The sequence below is a fragment of the Dendroctonus ponderosae genome, unplaced genomic scaffold, assembly GCF_020466585.1.
Source record: "Dendroctonus ponderosae isolate FM_Combo_2020 unplaced genomic scaffold, Dpon_F_20191213v2 Dpon_F_20191213_1, whole genome shotgun sequence".
Classification (NCBI taxonomy): domain Eukaryota; kingdom Metazoa; phylum Arthropoda; class Insecta; order Coleoptera; family Curculionidae; genus Dendroctonus; species Dendroctonus ponderosae.
In genome coordinates this window covers 60,210,825-60,228,985 of record NW_026017110.1, presented here as the reverse complement: position 1 = coordinate 60,228,985, position 18,161 = coordinate 60,210,825, and the positions used below count along the sequence as shown (strand labels likewise).

Below are 18,161 nucleotides of genomic sequence, written 5' to 3'. Positions count from 1 at the left end.
GAAGTTAGTTTGTTCCTGTTCCGTAGTTAAAGTTGTACCGAGTGGAATAAAAGTTGTAACCAGAAGAAAGAATTTGATACTCGGCCATCCACGGTACAATATGTTCAACCGCAAACAGCAAATGACTCAAAAAGGTGGCGGATCCGTAAAAAAAGCAAGAGATGAGAAAGTTTCTAAACTAAACAAGATATTCCTTTGTGAGTTCTATCACCTCTTGCATTGCCCCGATAAACAGTAATCACTCTGTATTTGGGCAAGCAGAAAAACCGAACCATCTTAGTATAAATCTGAAAAGTCTCGCTGACCTTATAAGGCGTTAGGAACACTCCAAAGAGATACGAAATAAATATGCCAGTGATTATCATTAACTGGAATAACGTTCCTAAGGCGCCCCTGATGCTTTGATGGGCAATTTCGCCAATATATAGAGGAGCCGCCACACAGCAGCCTCCTGCTGCCATTCCTGTAATTAGTCTAAAATTGCGAAATGTTGGCTGGCGATCGTAATAAAGGTATGTAGTTACAAACCTGCCAAAATATAAGGCCAAAATATTTTTTGCAAATATAATAAGAGCCCATCCCCCCGTAAAGGGAATTATCAGAAGCAATAAGGTTTTTCTGCGCCCAATTAAATCGCAAACAAATCCGGTGGGAATGCACATGGACATAGCTCCAAGAGCAGCAAACGACCCTAAAGAGTGAGGTAAATATCGTTGGAATGTAGATGCAGTGACCCAATATATGCACCTATCCATCCCATTTGGTGGCTATCAATTGCAATATCGTTGTATTTTCCATTAGTGAGATAGGCAGCAATTGGTGATGTCCAACCAAGAACTATGCCAGCACTTAAAGCCGATAAAGTTGCTAAAGAGAAAAAACTTATTTATGGGAAGTAATGGAATTACAAATGTAATAATCACCTGCAAAAGCAGCCCATATTTGAGGAAGTTTTGCAGGGGGTGTCAGGCTAGAGGACCCGGGGGTTTCAGTAGGGAGTCCTTCCTGCAAAAACCAGTTAAATAGCCAATAAATTATGAAAAATTTAGCTTACAATCCTATCAAAGTAGTCACTGGATGTCGAAGGATTTACATCAATATTGTCCAGCAACGAATCCCTATCTTGACTCATTTTAGAGGCTGAATAGAGCAAATTGTTAGTGGAAAACAGTTTTTTCTTTATTTACTCCAGACTATAAAACATACAACCTTTGACTTTTATTTGTTGTTGTACAATAACCTCAAATTAATCTGGGGCAATGAATTCTAACGTCACTTGTACTATTCTCTTTATTTTACGGGGGGCGTCCGATTTATATTTTTCCTTTAATAGTAAACGACAGAAAATATAATTTTGAAAAATCAAACTCATATGCGTTTTGTTAACTCAACCGATTGTGTTCGGGCTGAGAAGTTCTCATATCGTGTATATAAAAACTTTCGCTACGTAATAAGAAAAATATCGTCGGTTAAATATCGTTCGAAAAACGGTATAAAATGAGTCAGAAAAATTTTTGAGAAGTGAAAAAAAAAATCAGTGAAAAGATAGCGTTGTGTAAAGATCGCGGCCACTCAAAAACTGCTTAAAATTGATCAAAAATGTCGATTATTTTGAAGCTGAATTCTAGCGTGCTTTTGATGTGTTTATTACACTTCTCGGGTTCTTGTGAAGAAGAATAGTGTAGAATTTTAGGCATTTTGAGAGATTTCATATTTTTTGAGAAAATCGACCTCTACCTTTTCGGTCAAAACTCAAATTTTCAAATGCAAAAAATCTCATTTTCATATGGTTTTTTGAGCTCAATGAATTGTTTTCGCGCTAAGAAGCTCTCCAAATTTGCACATATAAAGTGTTTGGGTCTATAATAAGGAAATTGAACCGGTGAAAATCGCGGCCGCTCAAATACGGCATTGAATGGCCAAAAAATGTGGATTATTTTGGATGTGAACTTTCTAGTGTGTTTTTCAACGAGCTCACTGTATTTCTCGCTTGCTTTACATGGAAATGAAATAGAATTCTAGAAGAATCTTCACATTTTTGGAAAAAGTCGGTCTCCACCCTTTATGAAATTTTTGGTTAAAAATCAAAATTTCACATGCGTGTTTTTTGAGCTCAATAGTTTCTGTCCTAGGAAGCTCCTTAATTTGTATATACAAAATGTTTGGGTCAATAATGCGGAAAATATCGTAGGTTTAAAATCGTGACCGGCTTAAAATGGGCAAAAATTGCGCCATATTTGGGATGTGAACTTTCTAATCTGTTTTTAAATGAGCTAACTGCGTATTTCTCCTCCTTTAGATGGAAATGATGTAGAATTGGCGGAATTTTGAGAAATTTGACATTTTTTGAAAAAAAACCACCTCCACTATGAATTTTCGACTTAGAATCTACATTTTACGTGCGGATTTTCTGAGCTCAATGATGCAGCAGCAGCTTTTGATGATTTGGCCAAAATTCAATGTTTCGTTTTAGTGGTTTGTGTCAGAACTACACATATTATAATTGTTGTTTTATAAAAAATCCGAAAATGAATTGCACTTGGTTGAATAAGCAGCGAAAGACAAATATCCAAAAACTGTAAATTAGGTAAGCTTTCTTTCTGATAGTAAATTACTTAGAAGCTATTCGCAGGTAAGCGAAAAGAGCTGATTTTGAATAACATTTGGTCCGGTGGTATTAGGAAATGAAAATGTTTGTCATTCTTTTCCCGAGCGACTACTTGGGGGTATTTCAGCCGTGGTTTGCGCTAACTTCGGCGATTGCCGAGTATATCCTCCTTAAGCTATTCGTTAATGTAAAACTTTGCAAAAGTTTTAACGAGGACCTTTTTTATTTACAAGTGGAAAAGTAAAAACATCTTTTATTCCGGAAGGAATGGAACTTTGTTCTGGAATATATTTTGAAACTTTGTTGATGATATCGTATTAAGTGCTTTGAAATGTTTGAACATAAGCAGAATGAGATCGAGGCAATTTATTGGAAAACTGATAATTTTTAAATAAATACCCTCGCAGTAAGCTCAAAAATATCTTTAATAAAATCACATTTCATACGCATTCGGAAGAAATAAACTGGATCAAACATGCCTTTGGTGGAAGCTTTACTGGCAGGTTTGTCTCCATTCTGCTTCCATTTCCTTCTTCAACTGACTTAACTTAACCAGGCATTTATCACGCCAATCTCTCTTTGCTTTGAGCTTGTCCAATGGGACATTTGCCTCTAGTTGTTTGGCAATAGCAGAAACTGTTGGTCCTTCGTACTTGGGAGTGGGTTTAAATTCCTTGCTGACTGAGTACATGGTATTTGCGTAAGAATCACAATATTTAGTAAATCCTTCCGCGTTAAGATGAGTCGTTTCCAGGATGCCCAAGAAAGCGTATCGCATGCCTAGACCATCCGACATTACTTTATCGATGTCTGCCACATTAAGCACTCCATCATTCACCAAATGCCACGTTTCGTTCAAGATTGCATATCTGGAAAAATTAGAGTTAATTTCCATCAATATTTCCAACAATAGACAGACTCCCTACTGAATTCGGTTAACAGCGAAACCGGGAATTTCTTTTGAGAAGGAGACGGCCGTTTGGCCGATTTCTTCCATAATTTCTCTGGTTTTCTTCGCCACGGCTGGCAAAGTCCATGGTGCGGGCACGATCTCGACCAACGGTACGTAGTAAGGCGGGTTAACAGGGTGGGAAACGATGAAGTTTTGTCTAAAATTCACGGCTTTACCTTTATGCGAGAAAATCTTGTTTGTCCTACTTGTTTTTCAAATGATCACTAAAAGTCGACGGCAAAAATGTGGAAGTAGAGCTCGAAAATATGGTGTTGTTTCCTGCTACTTCATCCACACCTTTCCACACTTTGCGCTTCAGAGCCAAATTCTCCGGCACGCATTCTTGTACAAGCAGAGCATCTTTTACTGCATCTTCCAGACGCACAGTACCTAAGTATGAAAAAAAAAACAGGTAGTTCTTTTGCTCATAATTAGAGCAACTCTTTTTGGAAAATAAAACTTTCCAACCACTTATCGAGCACAGTGATACCTTTAATGCACGCAAACTGCTGAGCGGCATTTAGCTTGCCCCTAAGTTGCCCAGATTTTTCCAAGTTCTGCAGTTGTCCCTCAATATCAGCAAGGGCAACTTCGATTTGCTGTGGCAAAATATCGAAAATATGAACTTTATACCCTTGGGCGGCAAATAGCATTGCCCATGATCTTCCAATCAGGCCGCTGAAATTAAGAATTCCTGCCGTAAATTTTGAAACATGAACTTCAGTGCTTGAAACTGATTAGTTTTCCGGGCAAGAATAAAATTTCGTCCTGTGGCATGTATCTTTAGAAGTGATGAGTTTCTCACAGCAGTAAGAACAATAAATTCTACGACGGCCTGAAAGCCCCAACAACAAGGTTCGAAAAACTCACGATTAGGTTCAGAAAATGTTTTTTGAATATTGGCACTACAACATTTTGATTCTAGATTTAATAAATATCTTAGTGTTAATCAAATATAATTAAGCGCTTGGAGAAGTAGATATTTTCTCGTATACTCAATAAATCCGCAATTCATTGGCCAACAACGTTGAGTTTCAGCACTTGTCTTTATCTATGGTTTCAGCTTCGCAAAAATTAAATTTTATCTGATGTAAATATTTGTTCATAATATAAATGTATATCAATTGGAACATGATTGCGACAATGGCTGTTTTTTAACCTTGTGGGGTCACATACATTATTTATAATCCAATAACATAATGTAAAAAAAGTTATACCAAATAGTTCAGGTTTTCTAAAATTAAACCTCTAGCGTATCCAATTGGGAAAGCCGATCATGAAACATTGTATAAAATAATTAAATTTTAGCCGATGAATTTATACAAATTTTATTGGGATCTTTGTAAATGCCTTCGATCCCCAAATTTACACAAAAATCAATTGTATTTATTTTTGCGTGTGCATGGCAGATGGCAGCAGAAATTCCATTTTGGCCCGTAATCTTGCCGCATTATCTATCCTTTTTAGCCAGCCGTTCAAATTATCTGTTTGGCTTAATGAATGCAGACAGAATCGGTTAAGCATCTGCTTAATTTTCATTGATGAAATAAAAAAATTGCCCCGGAAAACTGCCAATTGCCCCCATTCCTTAAAATTATATCTTTGTCGCGAGAATTAACAACAGTTTGCTTACCTGCCGACAATTCCGATCTTCTTATTGGGAATAGGACAGGACATTTTGATCAAACCGGCTTAGTCAAGCACCTATTGTTGAATGAAAGTGTTAGCTTGAGCCTATATTTATGTATGCATTTTTAATTGATAAAAACGATAAAATGTTGTTTATGAAAAGTCGGTAATGTTAGGAAACAATTCACTATATTTAGCTTTATTTTTTATTTCGTAGAATTAAGCTACCAGATAAAATATTGTCCAATCATACCTGCAAGTTCTTCGGTGAAATCCCAACTGCAATGATTGAAAAACTTTGCAAAATTATTGTTGCCAACTAAATCCAACCGTGAGTTTTTAAATAGAAATTCTGAACAGTATTAAGTTAAGCTCACTAAACGCGCTGTCCATGAAATATCTAACTTGCAAGCCTTGCTATCGGCTAGAAAGCAGTCCATATATTGTATGAAAACAAGATCAATTAGTATATTCACATATACCAAGTCCATTCTTTTATGTTAACGCAATTACTGTTATTTTCTTCGAACAGATTGGATATACTATAGGCAATTAGGTAATGTTCCGCGACAAAAACAGTCAGGCTTTTAATCATGACCTAAAACCTTGTGAGGAAATTTTACTTCATTAGATTTATCTTTCATTTTTTCTATGCTGGTCCCCAATGTTGTTTTCTTGACGGATTGCAGTTCAACATTTAAGGTCAAAAACTGGTCAGGAGATTATGTTATTTTTCTGACTTCGAGAACAACAACGCGAGCAGAATTTTATTTTCGGGGTGTTCTAAACTTCAAGCAGTTTAGCGAAGTCTATCGCTTTCAAGGTCGGAAATTTGGGACAAAAGTGCCTGAAAAAAATATTTTGAACTGTTGAGATTGAACTTGGAGTGAAAGCGGGTCAAGCTCTCTTGCCAACTTGAGCAAAATTTTTGCCAAGCCCCATAAACGCTGCTTAGGAAAGGTTTTTAAGATTATTGCGAAATTTGCAGCCGTATCAATCTTAGTGGCCGCAAAATTTCAATGTCCGTCTCATAGGTTCTTGAATTTCGTATGCACTTCCTTCACTGGCTTCACGTAATAAATGTTTCCTCACATTTTATCCCAAACGAAATCAGTCGTCTGGTAAGCAAATTGATGCTGCATAACTGGGATTATTGAAGACAAAGTACGTAGGTATAGGTACAGTAAAATAGAGATGTAAATCAAACCAGTTGGACGGGCGTGTGCAGAATCGTCTAGTCATATATATTTCAAAGGATTAGCAAACCTCCTAATAACAATACAAGGTAAACGTAACAGGCAATTTAATAAAATTAGGCATTTATCTGGAGTTAGGTAACGCACGTTCCTTAATCCCTTAAACAATTCATAAATCTTAACTAGCAAATCCTTGAAAGGGTTGTGCGGCGTCCCATTCTCCAGATTGGTGGGTAATCACTTGCTCATTACTTATCCTCGTAACTATTTACATGTCATCCTGAGACAAATCGTTATTCAGGGCTTATCTGGAACATTTAGAGACTCTTGGATATTCGTAAAACCTTAAAATGGCATTTTCCTGATATTCTCGCATCGCCTCTAATGAATCCTGCCGCTAGATCTTTTGCATTATTTAAACATTTACGAAGTAACAAATGGAGCAGCCGCGATTTATGTTATTGAGCCATTACTACTATACCCTAAGAGGATTTTCCAGTGTGGTGTAAATGTGGAGGACATTTTCTAGAAACATTACGAACATCTTTGAAGAAAGCGCATCTGATCAATTGCACTTTCGCACGTTAAATGGCTGGAAATTGTGCTTAATTGTGTTGAGAGGGACGTTTTTCACCTTGAAGCCAAACTGAATATAATAAGGTGCAAATCCCTCCTATCTTAGCAGATTTAATTTAGAGATAAAGACTATAATTTAAATTAAATTATCCCATTACGGTCTTTAAGCTCGTTTCGGTAATCGATACAAAACGAATTGGCAAGAAAGAAACCAGAACGACCCTACAGAGTAATCAATAGCGGAAAGAGAATAATGTTACCGATAACTTATTTAATGAGGTATTCGCGTTCTTTGGAACCTACCGAAATTATTTTGGCCTGAAAATATACGGACGTCCGCAAAGGAAAATTGCACTTACAGATTACATACGCAATTATACGTATTAATATTGCTGTAGCGAAATGAGTTTTGAAGCTGATGAGTTTTTACACAAAGAGACACTTGTGCTCGCCAAACGTTAGGAATAAAATCGATTCCACTAAATTTTACTCATGTCGGAGATCGGTTTGAAACATTTTCTTTCAATTTGCCAGCTTGAGCCTTGTTCCCGGTGATTTGGGAATAATAAATAAATTTTTTTCATTGTTGCTCAAGCCTTTATTTTTCACTGTTGTTAAATTAAACACTCGTCATTAGTATTGCTTGATGTAAGGAATTTTATTTTTGCGTATAAAATACCAATGCACTATTTACGAGAACAGTAACCAGGAATTTATGTTATTTGAAGTTGCAATAGATAAATAAAAACAAACAATATTGGGAAAATGAATCACTTTCTTCGGTTTCGTTTTCAATTCGCTTCTTTTGGACAGTATCGGGCCTTAACTGTGTGTAAGTTTCGTGGCGGTAAACATGCAGTAAAAGTATCAAGAAAAAATGAGGAACTCATGCAACAAACAATTTAATTACAAAAATTAACCGTTGGTTTATTGCTTCGGCATTTTTGGCACGCGGAAATAAGCGACACACAAATAGAAAATGTATAGATAAGTTGAAGTATTGGAAAAATCCACGGAAACTGCCAACATTCGTCAATAAATCAGATCAATATTTTTTATATTCTTCCATACTTCCACGAATTATTGTAACAATTTGATGAAAGACATGCATAACATCCACTTTCCGTTTGTTTTCTGTTTTGTTTTGCTCTTTCTGTCTTGCTCGGTGAACAATTAATAGAAACGGAATCACAATTATTGCGGCTCCGCCAAAAAGGTTGGGACCTTCCAATGAGCTTCTGGAGGTGAAAAAGTGTTGATAATTGCGAAATAAAACTGATTAAAAACTTAAATTACCTTTTAAACAAATAATTACATTTAAAAAATCGAAATCCAACATTTTGCCGTCTTATTATTATGCTCGTATCACGGCAACACCCTCGCAAACACGATTAGGACCAAGTTAGAGCAGCTTAATACCCACCTATATAGATAAAGCCAACTTCACACTGGTTTCTACTTTGACGTTAAGCCGGGGGATTATTCATAACTTTGAGTCAGCTCTTAACTCGGGTTTCAAGACTAACTTTTTGTTTTATTTGTCTAGCCAATAATTTTATTTGATCGCTCATTTTGATGTTTTATTGGCGCAAAGAGCGATCTGGAAACTTTGCCATTGCAGACATCGAATAGAGATGTTTGAAATGAAAGTTTGATTGAAATGAACGAAATTGAAAGAACCTTTGAAGCTCTATTTTCCTCTAAAAGTCAAATGCAGAAACAGGTTGGTTTCTGATAGCGTTTTTAAGAAATTGTTTTTGAATTTCTTACTAATGGGATACCCTGAACATATACAGGGTGATTAAATTTTGAATGAAAAAAAATCCTCTGAGAGAATTCGCAAAAAAATGGAAATGTTCACATAAATGTATGTACGTACTTTTCGAGACACCGGGTGTTGAAACTGGTTTTTTCGCTTTAAATCGAGCAATTGTTGAGGTATTTACTTCGGATTTGGAACGTAAGTTGCGTTTTGGAGTCTACATTGTTCAATAGTTATACGAATGTTATTATTCTAGGGGTTAAGTCGCCTTTCACCAGCCCGAACTTTTTGGTGGTGCGTCACTGGAGTCTGGCTGCACAAAATTTCCTTATTCAATTTACAAACTTTCTGTTCTCTTGTATTTTTCTCTTATTTTTGTAAGTTTGTTATTTATTGAATTTTGGCTATTAAAAATTTCATGAGTCTGGCAAGAAACAACATGACCCAATTTCCTTTTTGCTAAAAAATACAGCCACTCAGATTATTTTTAAAAGCGACTTTTAAGTTGCAACATTTCTCAAAATGCCTTTTTAATACTTACCAGATTTTCCGCATGTAGAAACCGCATTCTGCTGGGAATATGATGTAAAACTGTACACATCATTAAGTCATTATGTTATCGCGTTACATCTGCCAATCATAATGCTTAGAGGAAATAGGTAAAGAGATTTGCCAGATAGGATGATCAATTAGCGCGCTCATTTCAAAGCCATAATCATTTAGTGGAGATTGATATCAAATTGGGTTGGTCAGGGTTGCCAAAATGGCAAGCAAACCAAATTAATTTCTTTAAAAAAATACAACTCTTCTAGCAGTGTCTGGTTCGAATTAGATAAAAAGGCGAGTTTGACGCAAAAATATCCCTCATGTTAGCACTAAGGTTTCACTGACTGTTGGAAAAATAGCGCCTCTCTTGCTGAAGTCGCAAAAAATGGATGAGGGAAAACTTTCTATGTGAGAAAATCAGCAACTTTATTTTTTTGATGGCAAAGGCTTTCGCAGTCATCGTTTGGGCAATCCGTGATTTTCAGATTTTTAAAACGTTTGGCATCTCTGACCAAACATGTTAATTGTCTCATATTACTAAAAAAATTGAATATTACCAATTCGCACTATTCTTTGATGGCTGAAGTCGGCAAGATGAGGTTGCCAAACTCGAATCTACTATTAATTTTAATGGTTTTGTGCACCTGGTTTTGCCCAGAAGTCCATTCGGAAGTAAGTTCTTAACGACTTTTAATTAATTGTACGTTCCATCAAAATTCATAAAGAATTTAAACTTCAATTTATACAAAATATCATCCAAAATTAAATAATTATGGAACCTGGTGCCGATATAAGGTGTATATTTTAGATGGAACACCTGTAAACATTTTTTACAATCCAACTGTAGTAGTAATTCTTCGCTCTGGCTTCGTACTAATTTACCAGAAGATCATTCAACATTTGCAATAATTAGCGCGATATAATTAAATGTTTTTACCGGACGTTTGAGCACTAATCAGCTTATACGCTTCTCTAGCTCTATTTGCTTAAAAGCGGTCAGGCGTTTAAGAGTCCCATTTTGCCTTCAGGCAATTCCGCAATTTCTTCGTGAAGTAAAAATCGACCATTTCCAGCAAAAGTTAAAAAAATCCAAAAGTATTTTGGATTTATAACCGAAATGAGAATTAATTGGAAGTCATTTTTCGAGGTTTTACATGGAAATTACTCATCGCTACTTTGAGAAAGCGAATCCCGGCCACCATTAATATTATTCACAGTAATTGGACATTATAAGGAAACATGAGCTGTGGTTTATTTAGTTTTTCCTGAAATGGAACACATTTAAGTCACTATAAATATATAAATAATGACCAGCTCGGCGAGGTTGGTAGACTACCATCATTCATTATAATAATCTTTAGATTAAAAACCTGCAAAGAATGAAGCTAAATTATGTATTCAAGGGTAAAATGTAATTTTTTTTGCGAAAAAAATCTCAATAACTTAGTTTGCTCAAAGTCTGGTACCTAATTGTTTTCTTTGTAAGCTATTAAACTGCGCGGTAAATTTATTATGGAATTTTATGTTGTAAGACTGGCGGCGCGTGAGGGATATTAAAGTTGAAAAAGTTCAAAATGTTCGGAAGATACATAAAGACGAATAGATTTTCTGCATTGAAAATTAATTAACCCAGGATGAATATATAGTGAATCTGATTCTTTAAGTATTTGCAGACCTTAAACCTGAGCTGAATTAATATTCTTGCGTTCAAGACATTTAGGCAAAGTGCATATATCTAAACATTATTGTTATGGCGACTTCTCGCCACCCTTATGGTATAAACTAAACCAGCTGAACTACTTTCAGTTTAACTTCTTGCGAAAATGTCTATGCAGCTTACCCTCCTGAATTTTTACGGGTAATGGGCGCGCTATTCATACTTTCAAACGAGAAAATGGCCCTATTATTTAAATCGGGAGATTATTTAAATTATCGGAAAGCCGCGGGTTTTTATTGTTTTCACTTTTATAGCAATCTCTATGACGCATTTAAGATCACTATCAGATTCAGAGCATGACTAAGATGTATCCTCTGGATCTACTTCGCAACTTACAACGAATCAATCACGAAAGCCGATATTCTGGAGACTAAGAATATAAGGCTGCTTTACATAAACTGTGTTTTCTTGTGGAAATAGCACAACATCCTTCTGTAAATCCTGTTTATCTGAAATTTTCTGAAAAGATACCGTCGAATTCTATCTGTTTTTGCTTCAGGCACGAAAGATGTACGTCAACACGATAGCAAACTGCAAAGATTTCGAAAATTCGCCTCTCAACTGGAGTCAAATAACCTTCGATCGCGATCCAATTACTAAGGACTTCTCTTTCAACATCGAGCTAACCGTGCATAAGGAAGTTAGTAAAAAATTCGGGGTAAGTAGCTCGGCATTAATATTTTCCTATGGACCGCCGCTGGTTTTCCAAGGAAGCTGGTCTTAGTACGATAATCGATTCTTAAAATATGCAGGTCTACTGCAGCCATGTTTCTTTAAGCAGAAAGTAATTAACTATCTAGGATACACTCACCTAGGCACATTTTATTTAAAATGTTTTCCCTACTTTAGCTCAATACTGACATTTTCTTTAGCGGGTTCAGAGTAATTGATTGAATCCATTCCCCACAATTAGTTGCTTCTGAGTTTAACATAGAATGAACCAAATATTGACATTTTTTTATTTTAGTTCAGCAATCTAAAATTCTATATATTGGTATACTGCAAAGTTGAAGGGTTTTTAACAATTTGCAAAACGCTCTCACATGGATTTTTGTTATTTGTTGATTAAATGGCATTCTATCGGCTTTTTTTAATGGTGTAACTTCCACCCCTTGGCAATAGGTGAAGCATTTCTTCAATTAGAAAAACGACAAACAACAAAACAAACTAGTTGTCCAGTAGGAATTTTTATGGGGAACTGTGAACCAACTGTGGCAATTTTCGTGTTGAAACTGATAAACAAGGAATGAACAAAGACAAACTATATCTGAAGATGCAAGCAACTCGTGCTTCCGAAACGTCAGGATCGTTTCATCAGTTTCAATACCAAAATTGTCACAGTTGGTTCAAGATTCTATATATGCTTCAAGAAAATTGAAAAGCACGCTTTTGAGTTAAACTTCTCTGAATTCGTGCACGCAAAACGCCACCAATTTTTTCCCCATCAGTGTTAGTACGAAAATTGTCATAGTTGGTTCAGAATTCCACATAAACAATTGCTATGAATCAGCCAAAAGAAGGCTCTGAAGATGCAAGCGCTGATGTTGGCGAAACGTCAAGAGGAACTTTTTCCACGTCGTCTGAAAACTCACTATTCTGATAATTTTGTTAATTTTAGATAGAATTTAATATATGGAAATGTGAGAACGAAGGAAGCCTGGATAGTTGCGAATATTTCCTCAAAGAGCAGAAAAACTTCAAAATATGCTCCTACCTTCTGGACAAAAATCAGTTTTGGTCAGTATTCACGAAAGCGTTCGTGCCTCCTTTAGTATGCCCGATTAAAACAGTGAGTATTTAGTGAGTTCGGTTCATCGGTACGAAATTCAATATCGAGAAAACGATAAATAAAAGTAATTGGCTAATTGAAAATTGATGAAACGTCTTTAAGGTAATTTAGTTCTTTAGAAATATACCGCTTAGGCCATTGCATTCCTAATTAAACCAGCATGAAAAATAAAGCGTCTTCCTAATCTTCGTCTTTAAACTATGGCGCTCGAAACTTTGGAACTTCTATAAAGGGATCTAAATGGATTTGTTTACTAATTAATCTCTTAAGCTTCACCATCAAATTATTTCGATTTATCCGCATTAAAATTTATTATTCCTGCTGTAGAGTGGCAGAGGTTTTAAAATTTAAATTGACTATTTTAAATAAATTTTATGCGCCCCTGCCAGAAGTTGAGATTTGTTTTATTTACTGATTTTGTGCATGAACTGTTACAGTGAACTATGATATCGCGACTACCAGAAAAGTAACTTTTCTCCAATGAATATCAAGCCTGCTGATTATGTACTTCCTATGTTACAGGGAGTATATAAAGCGATGAAGATTCCATTTCAAAGTTCCTACATCAGATTTTTGCCAATACAGCAACCAGTTATCCGAGGCCGTCTGATTGGATGGGATGATACTGTTAAAATTTCCTGCGTTGATATAGAAATTGTATTCAGCACGGAAAAACGTGGATAAATTTGTCTAATAAAGGGTTCATGCAAGATATTAATAATACTGTCCTGTTATTCCGTTATAACGCTTCAACTGTTAGTTGCTTTATCTGCAGGCTTTTTCGATTGTTGCCTAAAATCCAAACCAGTATATAGATTTGAAAAATTCTGAAGAAATGTTGTTGACATTTTCTACTTGTTCTTCTCAGAGAAGGTGGCAATTTCTTTATTCAGCAAACCCAAAATAATCCTAATGTCCACGGATAAAACAGCTGCATGTTGCACAACATAATTCGGAATATAAACATTTTAAGGCACGCCAAACACTATCACATGCAAGGTAGTAAAGCGAGTGACACTAATGGTCGCCGCAATATAATGCAATTAAATGGTCTTAATGGATTTGCACTTACCATTTACTTTAGCTGCAAAGTGTCTGTTAACTTGCAGATAGGTTCTGTAATCTATTAGCGATAATTGCACCTGAATGTATTTTTTTATCGCAGAGCAATGAGTTTTTTAATTACCTTTTAGCAGAGAGAGAGTGTTCGGAAATTTGAAAGTTTTCATTGCTGTTGAGCAAAAGGGGTTAATATTATTAGAGAAACATAATTCAATAAATATGTGCCTGCTGGTAAAAGTAATGCATGGAAAATATCATGAATGTAAGTCAGAAAATTTATTGCGAATATAAAAAAAATTACAAACAGAAAACACATATGAAAAAAGGATATTTTTGGTCAAGGAATTGAATGGAATGCCACAACGATTTTAGCAACGGAGTCGCCACTAACAGTGTAAAATCATTGCATTATTTCAGTTTAATATTGTCTTTTTGTGTCTTATTTAAATAAAAAAGGGGCGAACTGTTAATTCCTCATAGGAGACCTTTCCAAATACATTAAATTTTTAGCAAAATTCCGAAATAATATACAGGGTGTTGGTAAATAAACAAGAGTGTGACTTATGATTCGTTTTCCGAGACACGGGGTGTTAAAGATTTTCTTAACAACTGACGATATATCCAGTGGCGAATCCAGAACTTCGTTCTAGGAAGGCTAATTTGATATTAATTTCTGATCGAAATTGTTTTTCAACTGACATTTCCTAAAAAAACGTTTTAAATTAGAAGCCGATCGCATAATAAGTAAACATTTAATATTTGGAAGGACCAACAGTGATGTGACTCTACAGGGTTAGTCAAAAATCCCGCAGCAGCCAAATATTTCAGCGATGATTGCGTGCAATTTTTTGCCATTTTCTACACCGGAATTTTCAAGTATACTTGATCCAATGTGCACAAATGCCCAAACTTTCATATTTGAAAGACTGTATTTTTATTTACCTGCACTTTAAAAACTAAATAAAAACGTATTATTGTAATTTAAAATAGGTCGATTGAAACTTTTAAGAAAATGACTACATTCATGGCAACTTCGCCCATATTAAATTTCCGAAGTTTTCAGGCAATAGTTTCTGAAATATTAGGCTGCTATTGGACCTTTGACTTGCATACAAGCTTTTAGAGGGAGATATTTTGGAACCTTCAACTTTAACATTACGTTAATGCTCCTATCGTTAGTTCAATAACGATGAGCATAAAAAGCCGGCAAAGAGAAGCAACATTTTTAAAACGCTTGATTTGAATTTTTTTGAATTTTTTAAACCTGAAAATACACCTACCTTTTCACTTTCCACACATCTCGATGCGTTTCTATAAAAGAACCTTCACATGGAGAAATAAGGAAAGAAGGAAGAACAAATATGACTTATTTGTAAAATATTCACACTGGACCAGCTTATTTTATTTTGGGTAACAAGAAGCAAAAAGAGGCAGCCGATTTTTTCAGCGTAAAATAGCTGAATGTTACTTCTAAAAAGACAAATTAATGGCACCCCGTACAAGTTGGAGTTAAATTAATATAAACGTAAAATTTTTTATTCAAGTAAACCCCTAAATACCAAATTTCAACAATACGTTGTTACACAATTAATTTTATGTTCATTTTTGGCGCGCATACGGGTCAAACTTTTAAAGAGGAAAATGGTACGCCACTGGGATGCTTCAAATTAAAAACCTGTTTTGAAGTCCTCGTTAAATTTTCGACAAAAAATCTCTTGTTTTTTTTCGAGTCGAGCGCCGTTTCGAGGCGAAAAAATAGAACACCATTCAGAAACTACTACACTAACAAAATTATTAGCTTTACATTTTTTGCTATTACTTATGAAACAACCTGTAGCACTTTTATGGTTGGTGCTTAATCGGCTCTGTTAATAAATTCGGGCATTTGCAATATTCGTTTATTCTTTCGTTCGTTAGGTTTGCTATAATCTGTAGAATCCAGTTCGGCAATTTTGCAGTTTCAAGTCATTAAGCAGTCCGAATCACTTTGTCTTTTTCGAGTGAGCCACCGTTGAAGTCGGAGTAGCTTAATCAAGCATGGAGGAAATCATTTATTTGAGCCGCATATTCAATCAAATCGTCAGGACTGACAAAAGCATTAATAAAACAGAGTTCCAAAGAGCTTTTTTCCTAATGTCTTAAGTAGACCTTTCGGCTTACATAACGCAAACCCTCGAATTTATGGCTGGTTCAATAGGACTTGTCAGGTCAGTTGGCTTTGTGAATCGCTTCCATTATAATCGTTGTCGCGTAACACCCTACCAAAGCTGAGTGTCCCGGTGAGCTGAGGGATTCTTGATTGATGACATTGTCTCTGCTGCGTCGCTGACTCCCTAATTCCGTATTGCCTTATACCAGATGGGATTCTCTGTTTTTTCGCATTCGCCTTCAACCCAATGTTTCACACAATGTTTTTGTATCCTTTACGAATACACCCATCCGCACCTACCACAATCTTGCGCCAGATTTCCGGACATTGGCTGGACATTATAAGGTGACTTTATTTCCGTCAAATTTGTGGGAATTTTAAAATTGGCACACACTGTTTCATTTAACATGCGTTTATTTTGTTGACTGCAGTCAGTTGCAGTAGCTCCTGATTATGCTAGAAAATGGTGATCCACTCTCAGCATAGCAATGAGCTGATATATACCGCAGTTAACTATTTACTAAACGTGGACGGAAAGCAACAACTGAATTAAATTGTAATTAGCCGCTTAATAAACAGCTACAGTTAATTATGTAAATTTCATTCCCTTGTATTCGGCAGCCGATGTTTTATTCCTTACGTAGTTTTGTTTCATTTTTCATAATTTCCTCGAGTACTTTCATCTGAATGTGATTTTCCAATTTTCAACATTTTCCTTTATAAAAGAGCAATTTGCCATTTATTCCGCCGGTAATGCGGTTTCTTGGTGGATTAAAGCAAAAAACCCAAGAATAATGCCGTCCATTGAAATATGAAGTGCATCGAAAGCTGAACTGCATTCTTTCAGTTAATATTAATCACACTCTTCTCTATTCAGCGATTAATTGTAATTTTATTGGAAATGGTTTTGTAGGGTCTGCCCTAAATAACGGCCAGGTAATTAATATTCCCGTACAGCACGGATAATTTATAATTAAACGGAGTAAAAGCGCGTTTGTCGAAATACTTAATCTGTGTTTTTGTCTGTATTTCGTTTCACCTAGTACGAGTCGGTTAATTAGTTATGTCAGATTCCTGTTTAAGCCACTGAAAACGTAAAGCGAGCAACTGCAAAAACGACTGTTTTAACTATTTCAATCACCAGCAGTGAATACCAATTCGAAAAAACAGTATTGCAGTTTGCAACCCAACAGGATAGTACTGACATTAACGTTGCATCTAACGTGTCAAGAAACTAACTGAAACTAAGTTTCTCTCTTGCCGCTGGCTGTCGAAAAGATAAATCTAACTAGCAGCAGTTTATCTGCTTTAAGCCAGCACGTAAAGTATTAAAAAATTGAAATCCCCCAATGAACCGATAAAATTTATTTTGGATTGTTTCAGGCTCGAACAACAGAAATAAATCGTGAAGACTCAGCTCAAAATCAGCGGCGACTATTAGATTTATTTACTGTAGATTTACGACAAATACGTAAACAGAAGAATGCAAGAAATGCATCGAGCTAAATTTGTTTTACTTCAACAAACCAGACTTGCGATATGTTCATTGGGCAATATCTACTAGACACTAATCATTTGTTAATCATTTGTTAATCTATTAGGATTTAACCCGCAAACAGCGCAATATTCGGGAGAATTCAGTTTATTTTAATTTTATTATATTTTTATTATAAGTAAGTAAGGTTTGCCAACCTCAGGCACCCCCAGGAATTCCAATTTGGGAATTTGTGATACACCTTCTTATCAGGAACTTTCATCCCTATTGAAAATATTAAACATCAATTTCAATCAATTAAGATAGCAAATGCAATAATTGAGTCATATTTATTTGTCGAAACTTCTTATAAACTATCATTAGTGTATTTCACTCTAAAGCGTAGAAAGCAAATGTCGAAAATTTGTACTTTTGAATCAACAACTTAGCATCCTTCTCATGAAAAGGATCTTTCATTCTCTTCAAATTCTGTTTTCGTGGCTAACTGGGGTTTACAAATAGTAACATGCATTTTTAAGTGGTCTTATGAACCATTTTCTCAAAAGCCTCTGAAGGACGTAACTTTCGTGAAACTTTTATATATTTCCATAGAAAGAAATCCAGTGGTCTAAAATCCGGTTATCGTGCTGGCCATTCGATAGGACCCCAACAAACCAGCACGCATTGATGAAAATTTCAGT

At 35.6% G+C, this 18,161-nt stretch overlaps 3 protein-coding genes across 3 annotated transcripts in view; 1 reads left to right on the top strand and 2 right to left on the bottom strand.

Annotated features, from left to right (window-relative positions):
- The window catches only part of LOC109541097 (facilitated trehalose transporter Tret1), a 4,468-nt gene extending 3,194 nt beyond the window's left edge, over positions 1–1,274 (bottom strand). The window contains exons 1-5 of the mRNA XM_019909811.2: positions 1,055–1,274; positions 924–1,005; positions 748–867; positions 529–691; positions 306–474 (exon numbers count right to left, since the gene is read on the bottom strand). Coding sequence (XP_019765370.1) covers positions 306–474; positions 529–691; positions 748–867; positions 924–1,005; positions 1,055–1,132 — 612 coding nt within the window. The 5' untranslated portion in view covers positions 1,133–1,274. The remainder of the gene's footprint in view (positions 1–305; positions 475–528; positions 692–747; positions 868–923; positions 1,006–1,054) is intronic.
- Positions 1,275–3,015: 1,741 nt separating this feature from the next.
- LOC109541128 (lambda-crystallin) lies at positions 3,016–5,742 on the bottom strand. Its single transcript, XM_019909875.2, has 6 exons — positions 5,443–5,742; positions 5,194–5,264; positions 4,051–4,238; positions 3,767–3,950; positions 3,535–3,717; positions 3,016–3,477 (listed from the first exon to the last, which is right to left on the bottom strand). Exons 2-6 carry the CDS (start codon positions 5,235–5,237, stop codon positions 3,102–3,104), a joined length of 975 nt encoding a protein of 324 aa, XP_019765434.1. The 5' UTR covers positions 5,238–5,264; positions 5,443–5,742; the 3' UTR covers positions 3,016–3,101.
- A 467-nt stretch (positions 5,743–6,209) lies between these two features.
- LOC109541129 lies at positions 6,210–13,496 on the top strand. The gene is made up of 4 exons (XM_019909876.2): positions 6,210–6,474; positions 11,486–11,644; positions 12,605–12,775; positions 13,298–13,496. Exons 2-4 carry the CDS (start codon positions 11,495–11,497, stop codon positions 13,457–13,459), a joined length of 483 nt encoding a protein of 160 aa, XP_019765435.1. The 5' UTR covers positions 6,210–6,474; positions 11,486–11,494; the 3' UTR covers positions 13,460–13,496.
- Positions 13,497–18,161: the final 4,665 nt, after the last annotated feature.

What these genes read in the sequence shown, in the direction of transcription:
- LOC109541128 (XM_019909875.2), bottom strand. Translation starts at nt 5,237, where the DNA reads ATGTCCTGTCCTATTCCCAATAAGAAGATCGGAATTGTCGGCAG. An exon ending in AAGATCGGAATTGTCGGCAG is followed by an intron (nt 4,239 to 5,193) that starts GTAAGCAAACTG and finishes TCTTAATTTCAG; the next exon opens with CGGCCTGATTGGAAGATCAT. An exon ending in TTCGCTGTTAACCGAATTCA is followed by an intron (nt 3,478 to 3,534) that starts GTAGGGAGTCTG and finishes TAATTTTTCCAG; the next exon opens with ATATGCAATCTTGAACGAAA.
- LOC109541129 (XM_019909876.2), top strand. Translation starts at nt 11,495, where the DNA reads ATGTACGTCAACACGATAGCAAACTGCAAAGATTTCGAAAATTCGCCT. An exon ending in AAGTTAGTAAAAAATTCGGG is followed by an intron (nt 11,645 to 12,604) that starts GTAAGTAGCTCG and finishes TGTTAATTTTAG; the next exon opens with ATAGAATTTAATATATGGAA. An exon ending in TAGTATGCCCGATTAAAACA is followed by an intron (nt 12,776 to 13,297) that starts GTGAGTATTTAG and finishes CCTATGTTACAG; the next exon opens with GGAGTATATAAAGCGATGAA.